Consider the following 14357-nt stretch of genomic DNA (forward strand, 5'->3'; position numbering starts at 1 on the left):
TACAGCGGGACAATTCTATAGTGTTTTTGCGTAAACTCCCCACAACCTGCCCCTCAGAGGTCTTCAAACTTGGCAATTTTAAGACTTGTGGACTTCAACTGGGACTTCAACTCCGAGTAATCTCCAGCCAGCTATGCTGTCTGAAGTCCACAAGTTTTAAGGTTGCCAAATTTGAGGACCACTGGAGACGCTTAAAACAGGAACCGGAAGTGCACGTGCCTCCCCTTTTCTCTATGGTTGGTTGGAGGAAAGTGAGGGGACACTTTGATGCTGAAGTCGTTGCTGTCATGCGGTTTCGAGCGAAGATTATAGACGTGGGGTGTCTCAATCATTTCAGTCGTGAGTACACCGTGTAAAAGGCTGCAGCTCAGCTGGAAAACAAAGTACAGTATTGGGGAAAGTATACACGCCTTTCCCTCCTCTCCGTGGTTTTTTTTGACCGACTGTCCGCCTGATTTGCAGTTTTTAAAGAACGGCGCTACTTTTCTAACATAAGAGCGGACTTCCTCTGAATAAAGTATAAAGATCTTCAAGGAAAATACCAAGCCTTATGCAGGGAATGGAAATAGAAATGTGGCTATTGATTAAATGAAATAAAGTGTTTCATTTATTTGACAGTCCATCTGTTTGTTTCATACTACCGAGGCCAAATTGATGATAAATCCATAGCTGTCTATTAAATTGGATTAAATCAAGTAGATACAAATATTTTCAGTGATTTGTTTCCCAGAGCATGCCAATCTTGAATCAGACAACCATATAAGTACTCAAACAATGTGTGTAGTACAGGAAGAATTTCATGTTTTCACTCTGCTGTTGGAGAGGTAAAAATTACAAAGAAAATAAAAAAGGGAATTTACAGGGATACTTCAAAAGTTGCAGCCTATCTATGATGAGTCTGTTAGTACTACCATATGTTATCTCAAACTCTCCTTTTATTCCTCCACGATTAGGAAACACTGATGAGATATAAAAATGGTTAATTATGTCAATAAAACCAGTTATAAAAATTTAATCACAATTGCACATGGGTAAATACGATTACATTGATTATAAATTTGGCTCTAAAGTTTCTTACAGAAGAGATAAGTTAATATTTTAGTGATGGTATATTACAGGAATCCAGTAATTTTTAATTCAGCTTCCAAACTAACTCTTAATTATGCCTGTTCGGTAATGAAATTTCACCTTCTGTTTTTGTTCCTGTGATTAAAGATGTTCTATTATGCAGAGATATTAAAGTGCGTTGTAAAATGTACTGTCTTGACAGGTGTGATAAGCACAATTGCCAAATTAACTAAAATCTGTATCCTGCGGCTTACTTTGGATAAACTTTACTTCATCCTCAGTGACAAAGTGGCAAATGGTGGTGTTAGCATGTGGTGTGAGCTTAACCAGGTAAGAGTCCAGGGGTGAAAAAAATTAAAAACATCAAACTATGAAGTGTATTTTATTTAAATTAGAATTTTGTAATTGTTGTGGTTGGCTTCAGGGCAGCTCCTGTAGCTGGGGATTTTGATGTGGAACAGTGGGAGTCATCTGTTTATAGAAGACTGTGTGGGTGCAGCCAGATGTCTCAGACAGTGAAAGAATCACAGGCAGAGGAAGGCAGTGAGGAGGAAGAGACAGACAGGGGAATGGGTGCAGCAAGCCCCACAGCTAGCCCCACAGCTAGAGGGTCATCAGGCTCAGAAGGGGAAGATATCTTGAATTCCCGTGTGTGCAGGATCTTGGGAAGGCAAGAACAGCTGTGCAAGTGTAGAAACAGATAATGGAGTGCAGTTGTTCAGAGTTTAATTACGTGCTGAAACCCTGATAAAAAAGGGAGGGGTTGGAGTGCTGGGCGTGGGCATTTATCATTGGCATTTTCGAAGAAAGAAGATTGTGCAGCATGGTTTGCATTTTGTTTTGGTTTTCTGTTAACTCTTTGACACTCAAGCAGGAAAAGGCGGTGCGGATTTGAGTGTGGAACTCTGTCTTTATTGACTCATAAATCACTCCTTTGCTCTGGCACAAGCCTAAACATGTCAGGTGAAATTTTGTGTGAATAACTCTAAACTTTTGGTACTCATAAAACAGTAACTGGCCTTGCATTCAAGCAGTCATTTAGCCTTTGTATGTAAAAGAGACTTTCTTGATTCAATGGCCCTGCTGTCATGTGTTTGAATTAATTCTGGGCTCGTGGATAGCTAATTGCATTAGCCAGGCAGAACAGTAACAAAGAAAGAGATATTTTTTTAAATAAAGTTTTTTATTTTATTTTATTTTCCATTTCATATTCATACAAATATCAATGCATATGCCCTGTATTATTTCAAAAACATACAGCTACATAATTATATATTTCTTAAGCAATCTTTTTTACATTTAAAACAACACCTTTATCTTAATAATTGATTATCAGTCTGTATTCATTTTTCTTTTTCTCACTCCCTACCTACTCTCAACCATCCCTCCTATCTACCTTTCTTTCACTCTCTCCACCCTTCCTTCTTTCTCCTATCCCCCCTTCAACTACTTTCTCAGAAACTACTTCCTCCTCCTCTTTCTTTACCTTCCCTTGAGTGATTTTGATTTACTTAAATTTTTTATATTAAACAAGCTGATAATTATATCACTAACTAAACTACATTTATTGTGATGTCCCCTCTCTTCCCATATCCTATCTTTAAAACTGTTTATTGTCGGGGCTTCCAGTTGGGAACGGCGCTATGACGGGAGGCAGGGGATGGAGCTCCGTATCCGAGCCATCCTTTTCTTCTTTGAAGGCTGCTTTTTTGCGGTCTGATCAGTGTTAGAGGGTTCGATCACAGAACAGGGGTCTCCTGGAGCCCTAGAGACACAGTGCCACTGTCTCGTAGGGCAGGGATTGCCCTGCAGCTCCTCCGAAGAAGAACCGGGCATCATCTATGTGACTGCCCGGCCATAACAGAGTGACCACACAGAAGGAAGTACAAAAAGTAAACAGAAGTCGATCGGAGTAAACAGATCATTAAAAGAAAATGGTACAAAAGTTTAAAGATAACCTAAACTTTTTAAAGAAAAAAAAAGAAGGGGATCCTATGATTCGTAGTCTTTGCTAAACTTGATTGAAAAGGCAGATGGAGTAGTGATGCTAAATTAAACAACCGGAGGAGGTTAGGACTTGAAAACTCCAGTATACCAAGAATAAGAAAAAATAACACAATCTGAAATTCGAACTTTAAACTTTAAACTCTTTAAAACAAGAGCAGACCTTCCCCCAATAAACAAATTAAAAAAAATTGGCTTTTGAGATATCGTGGGTATCAGGAGCTGTGGAGGACGATTATCGGCTGTTTTTCGTACACTCGCTGACGCCGCCATTATAGTTTTAAGAGACAGTGGAAGAAAGAGTAAAAAGGAAAAAAAATTAAACAAAACAAAACGGACTTCAGTATTAGTTCAATTGGAAATATATTTGGGCACCATATTTTCTTTTTTATTTGATTTTGGAGTTTGGCTTACAAACCTCGGAACTGTTTTGAGAAATTTGGATTATATATTTAGGACTTTACTTTGGATTAAATTTTAAACCTTACCTACTTTTTTGGGATTGATTGTTTTTTCATAATTGGATTATTTATTTCTGGAGGAAATTCTTTGGTGGAGTCGGTGACAGATCGATGTGTTAGAAAGAAGATAACGATCTTGGGTGTGATGACGTCATTACTTCTTTTCCTTGTGTTTAAAGCGAAAGTGCAAAAAGATTGGATTAGATATTATTGACACAGTGACTGTGGGTTTCAATCAACTACGACAAACTTCTTTTTTTAATCTCCTTTTTAATAATATTTTCAAAGAAAATCTTTTGGGACCGATTTAGAAGGTCGAAGTAACTGGACTATATTTTGAGATATTTCTGTTTTTTGCTTCTTCTCCATGTTATCCGTTTTCCTATTTTCTCCCTCTTTTTCCTTTCTTTCTTTCTTTTCTTTTCTCTTCCTCTTTTTTCTCTCCCTGTTTTCTCTATTTGTTTTTGTTTGTTTCTGATTGAATATAATGAATTGCTTAAAATTGCATTGTTTCCCCCTCCCCCTGACTTTATTGCTGTAACCCTTTGATATCTATAAGATTGTCATATGATAATATTAGTATATAGCAATATAGTAATAGAGCAATATAATAATATAATAATTTATAGTAATAGTAAGTCTTCTTGAGTAATAAGCAATAATTACTGTTATATCCTGTTATTTCCTTTGTCTTTTAGAGTATATATAAACAGTTTTGCCAGTTTATTGATTCTATACTAGTAATCTTAAGATATTAATGAATTTCTATTTACAAAGGAAAACCTGATTTATTTGCTATATTGAGATAAGTTTCTTTTATATATAATATATTAAGCATATTAAGTATATTAAGTAGTAATATTTAATGCTCCTGTGGAAAAACCTTAAAGGGTCAATTACTATGTCCAACACAACAACTTTAAAGACAACCAAAAAACAGACATTCACTCTATTTTTTAAAAAAAATAATTTTTATTTACATATATATAATGAGATAATAACGACAAACAGTACACTTACATAAAATACAGAAAACAGAAAAAACAAGCAAGAGATACATTTCTTCTCTTCTCCTGTAGTAGAGACTGTTGACAGCGTCCTCTCTTTTTTTTTAAAATTCTTGGCGGTGTTAAACCAGTGGTTTGAGTTGTATATTGTTATAGTTAAGTTCTTATGTTGTAAGTTCTTATCAAATAAACAAAACAAAAACTATATTGACTATTTAAGAAAATTGTTCTTTAAATTATTTCTTTATCTCGCAGCACTATAAAGAGGTGTTCTTTTATTAAACCAAGTGTAAAATTCTTCCCATATTTGGTAGTATTTCGTTTTTTCTTTTTCTTTTAGTTCCATTGTTAGTTTATCTGCTTCAGCACAATCTAACATTTTTTAAAATTAAATTCCGTTCATTTGGCATGTTTTCATTTTTCCAAAATTGTGCGATAGCTATTCTCGTTGATGTTATTAAATGTTGTATTAGGTAATAATGTTCCTTATTCATCTGATTTTCAATAATGCCAAGCAAAAATATTTCAGGTTTCATTTCTAATTCAATCTTAGTTATTTCCTTTATCCATTTCTGAAGTTTGTGCCAGATTCCTTTAATTTGTCTGCAGGTCCACCACATATGAAAATATGAACCTTGTTTCTCACCACACTTCCAGCAGTTAGGTTTGAGGTTGGTGTACATTTTTGCTAGCCTTTCGGGGGGCATATGCCATCTATAAAACATTTTTATTGCATTTTCTTTGTATGCGGTGGATTTTGTGATTTTGTAGTTGGTATGCCATATTTTTTCCCATTGGTCCAATTGTATTGTGTGACCTATATTCTTTGCCCAAGCAATCATATTCCCTTTTACTATTTCTTCCACGTTTTGGTGTTCTTGTAGTATTTTGTAAATGTTTGCAATTGATTTTTTGTGGGGTCCTAATAAGATTTTATCTAATGGAGTGTAGTTTTTCTGTATTCCATATTTCCCTATATCTACATGGAATCTAGATGATATTTGGTGATAGCACCACCAATCTACTTTTATTCCTTCTTCATTTAGCTGTGTTTGTGCTTTTAATTTTGAATCTTTATCTAATAAGTGTGAATAGTTTAATAGCTTTTGTCGACTTATAGTGTTTGGGTAAATTATTGTTTCTATGCTTGAGAACCATAGTGGTATTTTAAAATAATGTTGCTTCCTAATTAAGTTCCAGTTGTCTAATAATGACTTCCTTATCAGATGGTGTTTAAAATATGAGTGTGTAGTAGATTTATTGTTCCAAATGAAACTGCCATCCGGACTGGATGTCATGTCCTTCCAAAGCTAGTAGTCTCGTATTTTGAAGTTGTATCCACTCTTTAACCCATGTTAGGGCTGCTGCTCGGTAATAGAGTTTGAAGTCGGGTAAGCCAAGTCCACCTTGCTTAGGGTTGCCTTGTGTCCATTTGAGTCTAATGCTTGGCCTTTTCTTTTGCCATATAAATTTGGATATTGATTTGTCTAATTTTTTTTAAAAGGTTCCTTCTAATTTAATTGGGATTGTTTGGAAGTAATATAGAAATTTGAGTAATATGGTCATTTTTATTGTGGCGATTCTTCCTAGTAATGAGATTGGTAATTTAGCCCATGTATCTAATTGTGATTCTGTCTTTTTTAGTAGTGTATCATAGTTATCTTTTTTTAATGTTATACATCTAGATGATAGGTTTATTCCTAGGTATTTAATTCTTTCTGTAATCTCCAATTTTAATTTACTAGTCAAAGTTTGTTTGTCTTTTGCTGTCATATTTTTAACTATAATTTTAGTTTTGGTTTTATTGATTTTTAGTCCTGCTACTTGTCCATAATTGTTTATTTCTTCCATTAATTTTTTGCCTGTTTGTATCGGATTTTCAATAATGAAGGCTATATCGTCCGCAAATGCTTGTAATTTAAACTCATGACCTTTAGTTTTTAGGCCTGTTATTTCTTTGTTTTTTCGTATTTGGTTTAACAAAATTTCAGTGCATAGTATAAAAAGGAGTGGGGATAGTGGACATCCTTGTCGTACTCCTTTATTTATTTGAAGTGTATCAGTTGTCTCTCCAATGATTATGATTTTAGCTGACTGCTTTGAGTATATGGTTTGAATTATTTTAGTAAATTTTTGTCCAAAGTTCATTTTTTTCAGTACCTCTAATAGGAATTCCCAATTTAAGTTATCGAACGCTTTTTGGGCATCCATAAATATTATTGCAGCTGATTTTTCCGAACGGGATTCGTAATATTCTAGAGTGTCTAGCATTATTCTGATGCTATTTTGAATGTGCCTGTTAGGTAAGAACCCATTTTGATCTGAGTGTATCCATTTGTTTAGTATTATTTTGAGTCTATCAGCTATTGCTGTAAAAATTTTATAATCCCCATTTAATAATGCTATGGGTCTGTAGCTCATTATTTTTTCTTTTTCCTTTTTATCTTTGGGGATTAAGGTTATCAAGGAGTCAGTCCATGAATTTGGCATTTTCCCTAAATTTAAAACTTCATTAAATAATTCTAGCATCAGGTCTTTTAAAGTGTCTCCTAGTTCTTTATAATATTCTGCCGGGATTCTATCTGGTCCGGGAGATTTGTTATTTTTTTGTTTACGTATAGCTGTATCTAATTCTTTCCTAGTTATATCCTTCCCTAGAAATTCTCTGTCTAAATCCGTTATCTCCTCTGGTTCACATTTTACCAGATAATTATTTATGTCCTTTTCGTTTATTTCTTCCTTTTGATATAGAGTTTGGTAATATTCCCTAACTATTTTCTTTTTTTCCTTTAATGCAAATTGTAACATTCCTTTATTATCTTCTAATTGGTGAATATATCTATTTTCTTTCTCTTTTTTAAATTTATATGTCAGCCATTTACCTGTTTTGTTGGCATGCTCAAAATGGTTTTGTTTTGATCTTTTTATTTGTACAGCTATGTCCTCTTGTATGATTAAGTTTATTTTATGTTTAATTTTGTCCTTTTCTTGGTTTAGATTGTTATTCTGGGGGTCATCTTGTAGCCGTGTTTCAAATTTTTTGATTTGTTCTTGTAAATCTCTTAATTTTTGTTTTTCCCCCCTTATTTTCTCTGCTTGTGTATGCAATTGTTAAACCCCTTGTGTACGCCTTAGCAGTGTCCCATATATTTTGGATTGAGGTGTCGTTATTCCAATTATATTTCAAAAAGTATTTTAATTCTCTGGTCATATATTTTATATATTTTCCTTTTATTATATTTGGATATATAGCCCAGCATTTATTCCCTTTTCCTTCTGTTTTAAGTCTACTATGGGGGGGTGGTCCGCCCATGTATTTATACTGATATTAATTTCTTCTACTATGTTTTCGATTTCATTTGTGGTCCAGAACATGTCTAGTCTGGACCATGATTGGTGTGGAGAAGAGTAGTATGTAAATTTGGTCTTATGTTTATTTCTTTCTCTCCATATATCTTTTAATCTGTGTTCTTCCACCATATCAAAAAATACTAAGGGCAAACTTTTTCTGTTACTACATTTATTATTTTTGTTTCCTGTTTTATAGTCAATTCGTGGATCTACTATCGCGTTGTAATCACCCAATATACACATGTTGGGGTTTTACATTCTGTTTATTTGGTCATATAGTTTTTTGTAAAAATATTTTTGATTCGTATTAGATGCATAAATAACGATCATTAATATCTCTTTTTGGTCTCCCTTCTTCGTCTAAGTATTTTTGTTTTGGGTTTGACCATTCTTTAACGTAAACTGTTATGCCTCTCTTTTTATTCTCTGATAAAGCTGCAAACATTTTCCCAAGTTTCGGATTTTCTAACAATTTTTCCTCACATTTTTGAATAAGAGTTTCCTGCAGACAAGTTATATCCGCGTTTTCATTTAGTAATTTTTAATAGGTTTGTTTTCTTTTGATCGCTGAATTCAGTCTATTGATGTTTACCGAAAATATTTTTGCTTGCTTAACCATGTTATTGTTTCCTAGCCGTGGCTCTTGTAATTATTCTTTCTCTTTCCTCTCTTGGGTCTTGGTTCGTGTCCTTTGTTTCTGGGTTTGTATTTATTGCTTCCTGATTGGGGGGTTCACTCTCCATATTGTTGTTCCTGGATCCTTCTAGGTTTTCCTCTATGAATCTGTCGGCTTTTTCATATGTGTCAATTTTAATCTTTCTATCTTTCCATGTGATTAATAGGCCTTCCAGGATTAGCCAACGGAATGGGATCCCTTGTCTGATCAGTCTGTTTGATATGAATTGAAAGTCTCTTCTTCTGTCGCTTATTCTCTTTGGGATTTGCTTCAGAATTACTATTTCTTTTCCTTCAAATATTAATGGTTCGCCTCTTGCACTTTTATAAATTGCATCTCTGACGGTCTTCTTTGTGAATCTGATGTGTACCTCTCTGGGTAATTTAAAACGTCTCGCATAGTTTGTTTGGACCATGTATAGTTTGTAAATATGATTCCTGAGTCCTTCTTCGTCTACTTCCAGGAGTGTGGTAAATATTTCCGTAATTTTTTTGAAAAGATCTTCCTCGTTAGTTTCGGGTACATTCTGGACTCTTAGATAGAAATTTGCTTTTTCCATTTCTAGTAAGGCAACAGCGCCCTCTAACTCATGGTTTGCCGCTCTTAATCTCACTTCTGTTTCTTCTATTTTACGGTCTGTCTTCACTGAGTTTTCTTCTAACAGTTTGATTTTTTGATCATGGTTTTCAATGGTGTCTTGTATATTCTTTATTTGGGTTTTAATTTCTTCCATATTTCCGTTCATAAATTCAAAATTCTTGTTTGTTTGAATTTGGTTTTGTACCATGGTTTCTTGCGTCTTGAACATAGTTTCTTGTGTTTGTTTCATGAAGTCGTGGATTAGATCCAGTGAAGTTTGGATAGTTTGAAGAGTTGGCCCTTGCTCTTGCTTTTCTATTGTAGTCATCTTCGTTGATGTTTTTGGTCTGATTGTGAGCGGTGTTGTTGGTGTTTGCTTCTTGAGTGATTTTGTATACGTTTGTGACATTTTTACCGTTTTAAAAAAATTACTCCACACTTTCATTCAATGTTAAAAATAAAGTCTTGTAATCACAATTATATTGCTATCTATGATATATTCATCTTATCAATTTTTAAACTCAATCAGTCTATATTTTTTTTAAATCAATTTTTAAAACACATTAAATTCAATACTTTTAACTACTATAATGATCCTTATATTTATACTTATCCTATCGAGATGTCCCAAAAATAAAAGAAGAAGAGATAGCAAAAAAATAGAGTTGGTATGAAGAAAGAATTAAACTTATACAATGCTAACAGTATATTATATTATTCACTTATTAATTTATTATTGCTTATACATTAATCACACATTTATTTATATACACTTATAGCAAGGTTGTAGGGAAAAAAAGAACTTAATCAATATAATCAATTCAACTCAGCTTATCCTTTAACTGTTTCTTAATAACAATCACTATATAAGGTTATGTTATATTATTTTTACAAATTCAGTCAGATAATTAATTATTAATTAGGTTTTTTACACCAAGATCAATTATTTAATTAATATAATTCATGAAAATATTTAAATATTTAAATTGTAGATATATAATTTTAATTATGAAAAATACATAAATATATCTAGTTGCCTATAACTTATATCTCTATCAGGAGAATTAATAAATTGTACTATACTAAATTACAAATTGAGGAGGGGGAGTAAAGGAAAGTGGAATTTATTAGAGGGAAGGGATTGGAATAAAGGGGTATTAAAAATGGGGGGAAAGATACAAGAGGAGAAGGGGGGAAAAGGAAAAAGAAAAAAAAAGAAAAAGGTGCTGGGGGGTTTTGTTTGGAGGTTCTGTTGAAAAATTTAAAGGGGATTCAAATTGATTCAAAAATTGGGTATAGGTCTGTTGTAAGAAAAAGATTTAGTGAAAAAAAAAAGGATATCCGAAAAGACGATGTTCAAAAAAGAGAAAGAAAGAAAAAAAAAGAGAACCCCCCCTCACTAATGGCAATATCACAGTTCAGAGAGCTTTCCCGTCAGGAAGCTAATTGGCGTTTACATTGACATCTATTCTTTAGAATACCAAAGGAAAAAAGAAAAAAAGGAACAAAAATAGTGGAGAAAGGTTGTAAAGTTCAGTGAGTCAAAAAGTAAAAGATTGTCCAAAACTCACGTTTAATAATGTGGATCTATTTGCTTTAGTCACCTATTGTTCTCGTTGAATCACGTTTGCTCTAGTTAGTTCTCGTTATTTACAGCAAGTTCTTAAGTAACAGCAATTTCTTAGATTTACCAGAATTTTACAGAGGGTTCTCCTTAAAGGGGCCGCAATCAGCGTAGGATGAGAGAAAAAACAAAATAAAACAGCAAAAGACGGGAAAGATCAAGATCCACGTAATATAATTTTTGAGTTTACCTGTAGTCTAGATGTCGATTGTCTCAGAAAAAAAAGCTGTATAAAAAGGGGAGAAAAAAGTCAAAAAAAGAGGAGCGGAAAAGTAATAGCTGGATTTTCCTGTTACTGGTGGACGTGTGTAGATACTTAAAGTTGTAATCTTTCCGATCTCACACTTAGGCTCCGATCTGTATTTTTAACGCGCTGACAGCTTAATCTTGTAGGAGGCTTTCTTGTTCTGTCTTATTTTGGAACTTCTTAATATAGAGGTCGATCTTGTTTCTTCTTATTATTTTGGCTGTCACTCTCCGGTCCACTGATCTGCGCCGACTCTCTTGCGTTGTCTCCTTCCTGGTGTCTTAAGGGGTCGCCATGTCTTTGGGCCGTAATGCTGCCACACCGGCTTCTTTTCCGTCGAGTTTAGTGAGATCTAGCCCCGGAAAGTGGGGTTTGCGCACACCCACACCTTCCTGGAGTATTCCCACCTTTATCGCTCACCTCTCCAGGATTTGCGATGGCTCTGAAGGAGCCCCCCAAACGAAAAATCTCAGAATCAAGTGGAGCAGTATCTCCCTTAACTCTGCTTCACCATGGCCCCGCCCCCGGAAGTCCAGACAGACATTCACTCTAACTTTATCATCACAAGACTCACCATTGCATCAAACGTCAATACCAGGCATGTTCTCAAAAGATAAATCTGTGTCTCAACCAACTCTGCAAACTATCCAAGAAACTCTATTAGCTATGCAAGAAGCTATGCAAAGAACGCAATCTTCAATAGATAATAATAGAGACGAAGCTAGATTGCAACATGAAGATTTGAAAGCTGAAATAGGTGAGATGAAAGCAGGGATGTGAAATATGGATGAGAAAATTGAAAACATAGAACAGACACTGCAGGAAAATGAACACAGACTAAAAATGTGGAAGGAAAAATAGAAAAGGTAGAACAAAAGATAGAGGACATTGAAGAACGCAATGAGGTCACCACAAGAGGTTTGGACAAGGCCATAGTATATCTAGAATTAGAATGTGCCTCGTATGGACTAAGATTTCAGAACATTGTAGAAGAAAAAGATGAGAATTTAGGAGCAAAGATGACAGAAATATTGGCGGAGATTCTGCAGATGGATCCACAAGAAATAATCAAAGAAATCGATGAGATTTACCGGGTCCAAACCAGCTTTGCTTGTAGACATAACCTCCCTAGGGAGATGCCTACTAAATTCGCCAGAAAATTAATAAGAGTTAAAATTCTAAGATGGACAAGAAACCAAAACTTAACCTTAAAGAGTAAAGAAATCATAATTCTGAAGCAAGTCCCTAAAATAGTTCAAGAATGCAGGAGGGACTATCATTTCTTAACAAAAAAACTGATAAAGGAAAACATAACCTTCTGCTGGCTTATTCCAGAGGCAAGCCTCTAGATGGATGGATGGATAAATGGATGGATAAATGGATAGAGGGGTGGGTGGGTAGGTAGGTAGATAGATAGATAGATAGATAGATAGATAGATAGATAGATAGATAGATAGATAGACAGAAAGATAGAAAGATAGAAAGATTGATAGAAAGGTACATTGATAGATGATGGATGGATGGATGGATGGATAGATAGATAATGGATAGATGGATGGATAGATAGATAGATAGATAGATAGATAGATAATGGATGGATGGATAGATAGATGGATAGATAGAAAGATAGATAGAGTGAAAGATAATGGATAGATGGATGGATAGATAGATTGATAGAAAGATACATTGATAGATAATGGATGGATGGGTGGATGGATAGATAGATAGATAGATAATGGATGGATGGATGGATAGATAGATAGATAATGGATAGATAGATGGATAGATAGATGGATACATAGATAGATAATGGATAGGTGGATGGGTGGATGGATAAATGGGTGGATAGATAGATAAATAGATAGACAGAAAGAAAGAAAGAAAGAAAGAAAGCCCCCACCCGGATTTCGTGAGGGCCAGCCCATTGCCGGCCCAGCACACCACGAAAACACGCTCAGTCAGAGCGGGGGGACATATCCGGGAAAGACAGGGAAGCCCCCTCCCCCCATCCACACACAAACTCCTCCAGGGAAACACGAGGCTGCGAAGCTGTGTGAGGCACATATAGGAGGAAACCTCTGAGGAGAAGGTTGAAGGGTGGAGAAATAAAGAAAGAAAACCATGTTTGCTAGTCCCTCCGCTGCTCTCTCGTCATCAGGCAAAGCCGCCGGGCAGGTCGAGGGGGCGAGCCCAGCACAGCCGACAGGCAGCTTCTGGTGTCATTGCAAAGGAGAGGCAGTCAGCCCCTCTCTCTCTCTCTCTCTCTCACACACACACACACACACACACACTCCCCCCTCTCTCTTTCCCTTCCTCTCTTTCTCCTTCTCTTTCTCTTTCCAATGGGCAGGAGGGGCGAAGAGGATTCAGAATGATTTCTCCTGGACGGGGCTGCTCAGGATTAGAGGGAGGAGAAGCAGCGGCCGGATTAGGACTCCAGATCGTTACTTCAATTGAGCGCCACTTCTTTGTCCGGGGAGAAAAAGGGGAGCATGTGGCTGTCCCCACAGGCTCCAGAGAAGGAGAAGGAAGGGGGCATCTTGTCAAGGGAACCTTGTCTGAAGCTGAAGTGCCGGGATTCTCCTTTGCCTTCACCAAAAACTTCTCCCCCCTCCTCCACGCATAATAAGGATCCCTTGCCTTTTATTCTTTCAGCCACCCTTATTCCTCACGTTCCAGGATCCCCTGCCATTTATTCTTTCAGCCACCTTCATTCCTCAGGTTTCCAGGAATCTCCCCCCCCCGTCATTTCTTCCTCAACCCGCCCCCTTTTGCTGCCCCTCCCCACCCTCTGTTCGCCTCGCTTCTAAAATTTTGGATTTTCCTATTGGCTTGCACGCATTATTCGCTTTTCCATTGATTCCTATGGGATACATTGTTTCATCTTATGAACTTTTCACCTTACGAACCTCGTCCTGGAACCAATTAAGTTCTTAAGATGAGGTATTACTGTATATTTGTTAACAGTTCCAAAGATGTCCACATCACATCAATTATTGACTAAGACATGTGTCTAGCAGAGTAAAAAAATATACTCTTTTTCAATTGGAAATTTCTGCCTCCATATATCAAATAGCAGATGACACCAAACTGGCAGGAATAGCCAACATTGCAGAAGATAGGCACAAAATACAGAAGGATCTTGACAGACTTGAACAGTTGGCGCTATAACAAAATGAAATTCAATGGTGAAAAAAGTAAGATTCTACATTTAGGCAAGAAAAACAAAATGCACGGGTACAGAATATGTGGTACAATGCTCAACAGTAGTAACTGTGAGAGGGATCTTGGAGTTCTAGTGTAGCAGCTGCGAAAAAAGCCAACATAGTTCTAGGCTGCA

The 14357-nt window shown here is 35.7% G+C and overlaps 1 protein-coding gene across 3 annotated transcripts in view; it reads left to right on the top strand.

Annotated features, from left to right (window-relative positions):
• Positions 1-226: 226 nt before the first annotated feature.
• Positions 227-14357, top strand: part of HUS1 (HUS1 checkpoint clamp component) — a 109904-nt gene continuing 95773 nt past the window's right edge. For all 3 annotated transcript variants that reach the window (XM_070767118.1, XM_070767117.1, XM_070767119.1), the window contains exons 1-2: positions 227-339; positions 1271-1398. In XM_070767118.1, coding sequence (XP_070623219.1) covers positions 234-339; positions 1271-1398 — 234 coding nt within the window. In that variant the 5' untranslated portion in view covers positions 227-233. The remainder of the gene's footprint in view (positions 340-1270; positions 1399-14357) is intronic.

This window comes from Erythrolamprus reginae, chromosome Z (assembly GCF_031021105.1).
Source record: "Erythrolamprus reginae isolate rEryReg1 chromosome Z, rEryReg1.hap1, whole genome shotgun sequence".
Classification (NCBI taxonomy): Eukaryota; Metazoa; Chordata; class Lepidosauria; order Squamata; family Dipsadidae; genus Erythrolamprus; species Erythrolamprus reginae.